Raw genomic sequence first — 12,275 nt, forward strand, 5'->3', positions numbered from 1 at the left:
AGAGTTGGGAGTGGTTTTAGGAATTATTGATAAGATGTCTTCCACATGGATATGAGAAGTGGAGACTCGTTAAGTTCTTCTACCAAGGATTAACTTAATCCAACCATAGTATGATCGAGTCTATGAATGGAGGGGCATTCTTAAGTTTGACGGGGGATGAAGTATACAAGGCATTGGACAAGTTGTCCGACAACTCGCAACAGTGGGATTATTCAAGTTGTCAGGACAAGTCCATTCGTGCTCCCAAGAAAGGAGGCATCTATGAGATTAAAGAGGACACTGATTTGAGGATAAAGATAGATGCTCTCACCAAAACGGTCGATGCTCTTGCTGTGGGCCAGTCCATCAATGCTGCCAACACATTCAATGTTGATAGCTGTTTCATTAGTGGTAGTTCTATGCACTTAGCATAGAATTGTCCATCTATGCCAGCCTTTGCTGAGTACCCGATGGAACAAGTGAACGCTTTCAATGATTATTGGAGGCAGTCAAGTGGACCATGCTCAGAGACCTACAATCCATGGTGGCGGAACCACCCTAATTTCTCATGGAAGCAAAACCAACCAGTGAATCAGGGAGGAGCCTTTCATCAAGCTCACAATCAATACCTTCCCGGATTTCTTCCACCGGTTCAGAATCATGGTGCTCGGCCCATCCAACGCCATCACTTGCTTTCCAAGCTCCCACTCAAGTGCAAGTGTCGTCTTCACAGTCTTTGGAAGACACTCTCAAGGACTTCATGAAGCTCACCGACCAATCCATAAGTGAAGTCAGGAGTGTGATAATGGTAAACACCCAAGCGATTGCCATCCTAGAGAGTCAGATGGGTCAAATTGCAAGTCACTTGGGTGAAAGAGAGATGGGGAAGTTTCCTAGCCAGCCCATGCCCAACCCGAAAGGACAATTTGCGGTTGGAAGTTCTTCAGATCTTGCGCACTGGTAGGAATAGGTGAAATCGATTGTCACATTGAGGTTAGGGAGACAAGTGGACAATCAAGTGGTTCTACCTGAAAAGAATCATGTTGTGCCACAAGGGCAAGAGAGTGACAACAATGACAAGAGAGATGCTGAGCCGTCTAAAGCCACACTCGTTGTTGAGGATCCTCCTAGGTCGTTTGTGCCTAAAGCACCTTACCCTGAAAAAGGTTGCGAGCACCTAAGAAAGGAGGAAAATTTGAGGACATTTTGGAGGTGTTTAAACAAGTCCAAATCAATATCCCATTCTTGGACGCCAGCCAACAAGTGCCATCATATGCCAAGTTCATGAAGGACTTGATCACTGTTAAGAGGAGGACAAATGCCCCAAAGAAGGCATTTTTGACCAAGTAGGTTAGCTTGATCCTATAGTGCAAGTTGCCCAGTAAGTATAAGGAACCTGGGTGTCCTACCATTTCTTGCATGATAGGAGTCAACAGGATTGAGAGGGCTTTATTGGATCTTGGAGCGAGTGTGAATCTCTTGCCCTACTCAGTCTACTTGCAATTGGGGCTAGGAGAGTTGAAGCCCACATCGATGACACTCCACTTGGCTAACAAGTCAGTAAAGGTTCCACGGGGAATAATTGAGGACGTGTTGATTAAGGTGGATAAGTTTTATTTTCCCGTGGATTTTACTGTGCTAGACACAGAGCCGGTTCAGAATGTTGGGACTCAAATACCGGTGATTCTAGGGCGACCATTCTTAGCTACGACTAACACCCTGATAAATTGTAGGACGGGGGTGATGAAGATTTCCTTCAAAAATATGATAGTGGAGCTGAATATCTTTGATATCGTTGTGCAAAATATTACCTAAATTAATAGATAATAATTTGTATGTTTTACCTGCAAGTGCACAATGTCAACATAATAGTATATGGTGCAAGATAGATTCCTTAAGCAAAAGCAAAACAAAGATTGATTTTTGAAGTGATGATAATAAAGGGTAGAGCTTTGATATCCACCACTAATTATATTTAGCTAATATAACAATATGCCAATGCTTTGATCATATTATGCATATCTAATGTTTGTCAACCTTAGGGCATGACGTATACTCCTAAAGCTATAGATTTCCCTAAGCAACAAGTTAGGCATGGCATCTACTCTAACTATTTTCATTTCTAAGGGATTTAGCATGATTTATACTAAGTTGTTCCTTAGGAAAGCATATGTTCTATGGAAATCGACAAATACACGAGGCCTAGGGCATGGCATATACTCCGGTTCCCCATGTTGATTAACCCAAGAACCCGGCGTGGATTTCTTTTGTTACTTATGTTAAACCCAGGACGCGGCCATCCAAATTGATTTAACTAACTAGTCCATACCACATGCATATGTTGATCAGGCACACACATATGAGGAATTCATGCAAGCAGGTATTAATCAAGTTAAATAGCACAACAAGATCATCACAAAGGCGCCAATATTGAAATATTAACAAAACATAACTAGGGCTTTAATCAAGCCCTACTAATTAAATTAGCTACACATAAAGTTGATGCTAAACATCTTCATAAAATAAAAGTGAAGAAAAGAATAAACCCGAGACTTGAACTTGACGAGTTCCTATTCTCTCCTTGCAAAACGTCTTTCTATTCAAAAGGCTTAAGAGTCTATTTATAGGCTTTAGAAGTCCTTGGAAAAGTAGTAAACCCTAGGGATTTCGTAGGGTTTCAATCCAATTACAATTGGGAGTTGGAAAACCCGAATATGGAAATAGGGACATCTTAGCCGCCACCTTTGTTTGTCTCCTGCGCACGGGTGCGCTCGATCGCAGCCCATGTGCGCTCGATCGCAGGTCTGCGATCGATCCTTCTTCTGGCATGCGCTCGATCGCAGCCCATGTGCGCTCGATCGCAGGTCTGCGATCGATCCTTCTTCTAGCATGCGCTCGATCGTTCCTGGCTTGCTTTGTGCTATGTCGTCTCGGGTATTGCGCTCGATTGCAAGTACCCTACGATTGATCGCAGTATCAAGGAGTTCCAACTTTTCCCATCTTCTCTCTTTATGCCCAAATCACCCAGTTTTACTTCATTTTCTTCCAAAAGCCTGTAAAAACATGAAAAGCACAAAAAGGAATTAAAACGGCCTAATTAACTAAAATCAAAGGATTAAAACATGCCAGTTAAGGGCTGAAAATATGAATATTTTAGCACTTATCACATCCCCAAACTTACATATTGCTAGTCCCTTAGCAATACAGAACTAAAAACAAGAATGGAAAAACAGAAAACAAGAGATAAATCCATTTTTCGTGGGATATACGATTGCATTTAGCATATGCAACAAGCCTTTTAAACCCCTTGGAATTCCCTAGTGGACGAGTGGAGTCTCGTGAGGGTTTTCCAGAAATGTTACCCCCAAACAACATGCACAGTTCATGTTATTCCAAAAATTAAAGCATCACATCAAAGCCATGATTCTCATTCATTAGCAAGCTTAAAAAAGATAAACTCCATCTTCACAATAAATTAGAATTTTAAAATTTAATTACTTACAAAAGACATGCTAAGACATCACAAGTTTGAAAATAGGGTAAAGTGAACTAGCACATAAATATGAATCTTCCAATTGTTTCTAATGTACAATGTCTCAATACTCAAATCCCTATTAGAATGAACAACAATGGCATTTTTTTTTTTTTTTCGTCAGGTTGTGCAATGCTTGATTCCCTTAAGCTTTCTAATTGACCCATGTAATGAGTGTTAAGTCAATGACTCCGGAACCAGATGGTTTTAGGGCATTAGGTGTAGAGACACCCCTAGGACTTACTAACTCGAGTAAAAAAGGCTACGAAACCAAACTAACCATGACATTAACCAAATCAAAATTCTTCACCTTTTGACGTGAACAGTCAATGCTTTGAGGCAAGAGGTCCAGTTACTCAATGAAAAGCTTATCAATGATCATATATATATATATATATATATATATATATATATATATATATATATATATTCACCTATATTTATGCCAATGTATCCATCTAATTAATCATCCAGTTTCACGTAAGACATAGAAACACACACATTAAACTTTCATGTCATACCTCACAAATTATGTGCTAATGTGCTTGTGTAAGATCAGATCAAACATGTGAATTCTCAACTGTCCTAAGCAAGTAACCAAACTGAAAAACTCAATTATTAGATCATGTGTTCAAAATTTTAAGCTCACTGATAAATTCAAGTCACAATTCTTTTAGATCAGCTTAAAATTTTAGAGCAAACCTGAACATGCATAAATTGTTTTTTTTTTAATTTTATAATTCTATAATTTTTTTATTTAATTTTTTTTGTTTTGTTTTGTTTTTTTATTTTTTTATTTTTCAAATAAACGAACAACACACAAAACAAATAACATGAAATTGGGACAAAGTGTGTGTGAACATGTGTGCCCATACCCCCCAAACTTAAATGACGCATTGTCCCCAATGTGTCTAAATAAAGGAAAGAGTGTACCCGGGAGATGGTCGACATCTTCTTGGAAACCATGGCTCATAGCACACCCCCAAACTTGAATTGAAGCACACTTGTCCCTGCAAAATAAGAAAACACACAAACAAGTAAAAAGAAACAAAATAAAATAAAAAGATAGCTATGGGATGTTGCCCAAGTACGCTTGATCGCACGCATGGTGCGTTCGATCGCACTCGCGCAAGGCTGTGCAAGTGTGGGTGATGTGCGCTTGAGTGCACACCAAGTGCGTTCGATCGCACTAACAGAATGTACAACAGCCAAAAATCGGTTACTGCGCTTGATCGTACTCAGGGTGCGCTCGATCGCAGTAACAGAATGCAATAAAACCACAAGTGGAGACCTGCATTCGATCGCACGCAGGTTGCGATCGATCGCAGTAACAGAATGTGAAAACATGACAAAAAAACTTGAAACACTAAAACACCAAAGTAAAATAAAACACAAAGGAAAACAAAAAAAAAAAAATATAAGGCAAACAACAAAACAAAAGGATATGTTATGGGGTGCCTCCCATGAGCGCTAAGTTTAACGTCTTCAGCCAGACTGTGGCACTTTAAATTTGAATCACCAATCTTTCCTTCTCTTGCAGCAGAGGGAATGAATCTTTTCTGCTGCACGGTGCTTCAAAGTGTTTCTAGATTGGGGAAGACCACTCTGAGGTTTCTCAAATAGTTGCTCATCCGGTGGGGAATCATGAACTGGAATATAGTAAGAAGACAACTCAGGAAGCTTTTCTATCTTGATGTCCTCAATTTGGTCATCACATAACCCCAGCAGACTTCTCTCTTGGACTCTTGATAATTCAAGAATAGGAGCTGATGTTGAAGAAGTCTCAGTGCTCTCTTCCTTTTCCCGAAGTGGTTCCTCTAGAACCTCAGTTTGCTCCTCCTTCCTCTCTTCCCATTGATTTTCAACTGCATCTTCACTCCTTAATGTGGTAATTGCTTGCTCATGATGATAAGTGCACTCTTCCTCCATGTATTGTTCATTAGGGTGTTCCATCATTTGCCCTTGACATTCTTCTTCTTGGTATTGGTAAGGCCTATTGATGCGGAATGTACTCAGCTCCTTGGCCAATTGCCCCATTTGCACTTCTAGTCTTTGAATGGCTTGATTAGTCTGTGTATTGAATTGTTTTTGATCAGCTGTGAATTGTTGTTGTGAAGTCACAAATTGTTGTATAAGATCCTTGAGGTCATCCTTCTCTGGCTCTTAAGCTGGTTGGACTGCTTGTTGAGGGTTGCTTTTCTGGTATGGTGTGTCCCGTTGCAAAGGTGAGATTTTCTGGGCAGTCATGGCCTTGACAATCATGTCCAATTTCTTCTCTATGGCAGCCATCTGATCTTGTAGTGATGAATCCGATTGAGAGGAATATGCATGATCTTTAAGAGCTTGAGCTTACCACGGGAAATTTGACTGTTGGCTCCAAGTTGGGTTGCAGGAATCAAGATAGTTGTCGTTCTCCGGTCTAGAGATCGATGTGTTCTTATGCCAAAAAATTTTGTTAGGAATTTGTCTTATTGAAGGACATTCTCTAACATGGTGATAAGGGTCGTGGCATAAAGAACACGGTCCACGGGGTGTCGGAATGCCTCCCCACATATGTGAAATAACAAAAAGAAGTTAAAATTAAAAAGGAAATAAAAACAAAATTAAAAATAAAAACTTACTAATATGCAGACTCAAATGACCCTGCAAGAAACAAAAGAAAAAAAAATCATATCTATAATTAGTACAGTAACTGTGCTGCTCTCTAGATGTGCGATCGATCGCATCGTGAGGTGCACTCGATCGCACCTCTAGAGGCAGAACAGGAACTGCAGAAAAGACTATAAAAACAGAAAAATTTAAAACAAAAACAAACTAAGGAAAATAATTCCAAACAAAACCAAACAATCCCCAGCAACGGCACCAAAAACTTGTTGTGCAAAATATTACCTAAATTAATAGATAATAATTTGTACGTTTTACCTGCAAGTGTACAAGGTCAACATAGTAGTATATGGTGCAAGTACAGGATCATTCCCACGAGGATTGCTGAATTTATGTTTAAAAATAGATTCCTTAAGCAAAAGCAAAACAAAGATTGATTTTTGAAGTGATGATAATAAAGGGTAGGGCTTTGATATCCACCACTAATTATATTTAGCTAATATAACAATATGCCAATGCTTTGATCAAGCTATGTATATCTAATGTTTGTCAACCTTAGGGCATGGCGTATACTCCTAAAGCTATAGATTTCCCTAAGCAACAAGTTAGGCATGACATCTACTCTAACTCTTTTCATTCCTAAGGGATTTAGCATGATTTATACTAAGTTGTTCCTTAGGAAAGCATATGTTCTATGGAAATCGACAAACACACGAGGCCTAGGGCATGGCATTACTCCCGGTTCCCCATGATTATTAACCTAAGAACCCGGCGTAGATTTCTTTTGTTACTTATGTTAAACCCAAGACTCGGCCATCCAAATTGATTTAACTAACTAGTCCATACCACATGCATATGTTGATCAGGCACACACATATGAGGAATTCATGCAAGCAGGTATTAATCAAGTTAAATAGCACAACAAGATCATCACAAAGGTGCCAATATTGAAATATTAACAAAACATAACTAGGGCTTAAATCAAGCCCTACTAATTAAATTAGCTACACATAAAGTTGGTGTTAAACATCTTCATAAAATAAAAGAAAAAAAAAAGAATAAACCCTAGACTTGAACTTGACGAGTTCCTATTCTCTCATTGTAAAACGTCTTTCTATTCTAAAGGCTTAAAAGTCTGTTTATAGGCTTTAGAAGTCCTTGAAAAAGTAGTAAACCCTAGGGATTTCGTAGGGTTTCAATCCTATTACAATTGGGAGTCAGAAAACCCTAATATGGAAATAGGGACATCTTAGCCGCCACCTTGGTTTGTCTCTTGCACACGGGTGCACTCGATCACAGCCCGTGTCTGCTCAATCGTAGGTCTGCAATCGATCCTTCTTCTGGCATGCGCTCGATCGTTCCTAGCTTGCTTTGTACTATGTCCTCTCGGGTACTACGCTCAATCGCAAGTACCTTGCGATTGATCGCAGTATTAGGGAGTTCCAACTTTTTCCATCTTCTCTCTTTATGCCCAAAGCACCCAGTTTTACTTCATTTTCTTCCAAAAGCCTGTAAAAACATGAAAAACACAAAAAGGAATTAAAATGGCCTGATTAACTAAAACCAAAGGATTAAAACATGCAACTTAAGAGCTGAAAATATGAATATTTTAGCACGTACCAGATATCAGCAAGCAACCACTAGAATATGATGAAGTGAGACATGTACGCTTGATAGAGGAGATCATGGAGGAGACTGTTGAAGGATCAAGCATAGAGGACTCCTTGGAATCATGCCTTGCTCAGTTTGGAGATGATTTGGATTTGGACAAGTTACTTGAGTAGGGAGATGCGATTTTGGAGAATACTCCTCTGGTGAGCAGTGAAAGTGGGGAGACCGTAGTGCCAAAACCCCTCAAGAAGGAACTTAAGCCTTTACAGAAAAATCTCAAGTATAAGTTCCCAGGTCCAGCCGAATCTTTGCCAGTTATTTTAGATTCGGATTTTGTGAGTGCTCAAGAAGAGAAGTTGTTGGACGTTCTAAGTGAGCACAAGGAAGCTATAGGTTGGACCATTGATGATATTAAGGGAATCAGCCCCTTGGTGGTGATGCACAAGATACATTTGGAGGAGAATGTCAAACCATCGATGGAGGGACAAAGGAGGATGAACAACTATGCAGGAAGTTGTGAGAGCAGAAGTGCTCAAGTTGCTAGATGCAGGTATTATCTATCCAATTTTCGATAGCAAGTAGGTGAACCAAATTCATGTAGTGCCTAAGTGGGCTGGATTGACTGTAGTGAAGAACAAGGATGACAAGTTGGTCCCAACTTGTATTCAATCAGGATGGAGAGTTTGCATAGACTACTGCAAGCTGAATGCTGCCACAAGGAAGGATCATTTTCCATTCCCATTCATTGATCAGATGGTGGAACGCTTGGCTAGGCATGAGTATTATTGCTTCTTGGATGGTTATTCTGGATATAACCAGGTCTTTGTGGACCCTGAAGATCAGGAGAATACAACATTTACCTGTCCTTTCAGGAGTTCACCTACCATTGCATGCCCTTTGAGAATACAACATTTACTCGTCGCACGCTCTACCATATTCTTTGATATGGTGAAGTGTTTCCTGGAGAACTTCATGGATGACTTCTCCATCTTCGGTTCATCTTTTGAGGAGTGTCTACACCGCCTCACTTTGGTTTTAGTGCGGTGCAAGGAGAAGAATCGGGTGCTCAATTGGGAGAAATGCCATTTTATGGTGAAGCAAGGTATTGTATTGGGGCACGTCATCACTCATCGGGGGATTGAGGTTGACAAAGCAAAGGAGGATTTGATCTCCAACCTTCCACCTCCACGTACAGTGAAAGAGGTTCATTTTTTTTCTAGGCCATGCAGGATTCTATAGGCGATTCATCCAGGATTTTAGCAAAACCGCCAGGCCCTTATGCAAGTTGTTGGTTAAGGAAGCTCCATTTGTATTTGATGAGGACTACTGCAAGAAAGCATTTAGGGATCTGAAGAGAATTCTAAAATCCACACCTATTATTCAGCCACCCAACTGGGGTGTGCCATTTGAGATCATGTGTGACGCATCAGATTATATAGTTGGAGCTGTTTTTGGGCAGTATGTTGATAAACTCCCCCATGTCATCTAATATGTCAGCAGGACCCTAAATGATGCACAACTCAACTACTCCACAATTGAAAAGGAGTTGCTTGCAGTCTTTTTTGCCTTGGACAAGTTCAAATCCTACTTGTTAGGATCTAAAGTCATTATCTACTCGGATCACGCAGCATTGAAATATCTTTTCTCCAAAAAAGATGCTAAATCTCGTCTCATCCGGTGAATTTTGTTACTGCAGGAGTTCGACATAGAGATTAGGGACAAGAAAGGTTTTGAAAATGTGGTGATGGATCATTTGTCGAGGTTGATAGTGTATTTCATCGAAGACGCCATGCCATCCCCATTTCTGAGGCCTTCCCTGATGAGCAATTGATGCACATTGCTCATAATTTTGCACCATGGTTTGCTGATATAGTAAACTATCTTGTCACCGGCCAAATGCCTTTTCATTTGGGGCGGCAAGTCCAAGTTTATGGCCATGGTGAAGTACTTCTTCTGGAATGATCCTTATCTTTTCAAGTATTATCCTGATCAAATCATTAGGGGGTGTATACCTGAGCATGACCAATCCAATGTCATCTCCTTTTGTCATGATCATGCGTGTGGAGGCCACTTTAGTGCTAAGAAGACCGCTGCAAAGATTTTGTAGTGTGGATTTTATTGGCCTACCCTGTTTTGAGACTCTCACACCTACTGTACATCTTGTGAGCATTGCCAGAAGCTAGGGAGTATTTCAAGACGAAATATGAAGCCCCTCAACCCCATTCTGATTGTTGAGATTTTTTATGTTTGGGGCATCGACTTCATAGGACCCTTCCCAAACTCCTTTGGCTATCTCTATATCCTGGTTGCTGTGGACTACATGTCCAAATGGGTGGAGGCCGTTGCTTGCAAGACCAATGACCACAAAGTTCTGGTCCAGTTTTTGAAGGACAATTTTTTTTGCTCATTTTGGTACTCCTCGAGCAATCATAAGTGATGGAGGCAAGCATTTTTACAATCGAATTTTTGAGCAGTTGATGAAGAAGTACTTCATCACACATAAGGTTGCCACCCCATTTCACCCATAGACGAGTGGACAAGTGGAGATTTCAAATCGGGAGATCAAAAGAATTTTAGAAAAGACTATGAACCCTACACGAAAAGATTGGTCTCTACGATTGAATGATGCAATGTGGGCTTACGGTATAGCTTTTAAGACCCCGATTGGCAAGTCCCCATATTGTCTTGTGTACGGCAAAGCATGTCACCTTCCAGTGGAATTGGAGCATGTTAAGTGCCAAAATATTCATATTTTAGCCCTTAAACTTATATGTGTTAATTCCTTAGTGTTGTTAGTTTATGCCCTTTTATTCCTTTTCTGTATTTTCTGTGTCTTTGTAGACCTTTGGAAGAAAAGGAAGAAAACCTAAACGTATTGAGCTTAAAGAGCAAATTTGGGAAAAGCTGAAGGCTTTTGGTAGTGCGATCGATCGCAGGAGACCTGCGATCAAGCACACTACAAGCAAGAGAACTAGATGAGCAAAGGCATGCGCTCGTGCAGGCAAGCAACAGCCTCAATCGCACCTGCGATTGAGCGCCTAACATATACAATCGATCATAGTCTTGTGATCGAGTGCACATGGGCTACGATCGATTGCACCCGTGCGCTGGAGAACAAAGAGCTACAGCCAAAATGCCCTTTCCTTCCATATTAGGGTATTCCAAATCCCACTTGTAATAGGACTAAACCCTACGAATTTTCTAGGTTTACTAATATAACAAGGACTTCTAAAAGCCTATAAATAGACCTCTTAGCTTCTAGGAATAGGTGTGGAGAAAATAGGCACAAGTTCTAGAAAGGAATTGAAGGCTAGATCAAGAGGAGTTTGGGTTTTTCTTATCTTCAACCTTTTATTTTGTTATGTAGTTTATATTTTAATTAGGGCTAGATTGAAGCCCTAATCATGTCTATTTATGATTTCAATATTGGCGCCTTTGCTACAATTATATTTTGGTATATTTAACTTGATTAATTCCTATTATCTTGAATTCCTCATATGTATATGATTGGCCAACATATGCCTATGGTATGGACTAGTTAATTAAATCAATTTGGATGATCAAGTCCTAGGTTTAATAAGAGTAACAAATGAAATCCACACCAGGTTTTGGGTTAATCAACATGGGAAACTGGGAGTAGACACCCATGCCCTAGGCTTCATGTGTTTGTCGATTTTCACAGATTTATGCTTTCTTAAAGAACAACTTAGTAGACACCGATGCTAAATCCTTTAAGAAAGAAAAGAATTAGAGTAGACACCCATGCCTCATTCGTTGCTTAGGGAAATTAATAGCTTAAGGAGTAGACATCCATACCCTTAGGTTGACAAACATTAAATATACCGGTATGGTTGGAGCATTGGCATATTATTATATTAATTAGTCTGATTAGCGGTGGATATCAAAACCCTAATCCTTTTTAGTTTTAGTTTATCTATTATTTTATTTCTTTATATTAAATTCAATCGTGAGAATTGAATTTTATATGTTTAATTAAATAGGAAATTACTTCTAAACATAATGTACCAATCCTCGTGCAGGAATGATCTCGTATTTGCCTGCTAAACTATCATTTGATCTTGTGCACTTGCGAGTAAAACGCACCAAGTATTTGCCAATTAATTTAGGTGGGTATTTGGCACAACAGAGCATAGAGAATACTGGGCCATCAAGTAGCTGAACTTCAATCTCACGAAGGCTGGCTCACAAAGGAAGCTCCAACTCAATGAGCTAGAGGAGCTCAGGAATGATGCATATGATTGTGCAAGATTGTACAAGTCACACTTGAAGAAGGCTCATGACCAAAGCATTTTGAGACGGTCCTTTGAGCCTAGTAAAAAAGTCCTTCTCTACAATTCACAACTACATCTTTTCCCAAGCAAGCTGAAATCTCGATGGATAGGCCCATTCATTATTCGGTCAGTTTTTACTCATGGGGCCATTGAGATTGAGGATCCAAAGAATGGTAGCACTTTCAAGGTAAATGGACAAAGGCTGAAACCATTCTTGGAGTTGAAGAGTCTGGAAATTGAGATGACACTGTTGGAGC

The 12,275-nt window shown here is 39.9% G+C and overlaps 1 protein-coding gene across 1 annotated transcript; it reads left to right on the plus strand.

Moving 5' to 3' along the window:
- Nucleotides 1–547: 547 nt before the first annotated feature.
- LOC148584921 (uncharacterized) lies at nt 548–9,557 on the plus strand. The gene is made up of 6 exons (XM_088517585.1): nt 548–939; nt 1,146–1,325; nt 1,416–1,659; nt 7,900–8,242; nt 8,355–8,929; nt 9,423–9,557. Exons 1-6 carry the CDS (start codon nt 548–550, stop codon nt 9,555–9,557), a joined length of 1,869 nt encoding a protein of 622 aa, XP_088373711.1.
- The last annotated feature ends 2,718 nt before the right edge of the window (nt 9,558–12,275 follow it).

This window comes from Corylus avellana, chromosome 6 (genome assembly GCF_965113065.1).
Source record: "Corylus avellana chromosome 6, dhCorAvel1.hap1.2, whole genome shotgun sequence".
Classification (NCBI taxonomy): Eukaryota; Viridiplantae; Streptophyta; class Magnoliopsida; order Fagales; family Betulaceae; genus Corylus; species Corylus avellana.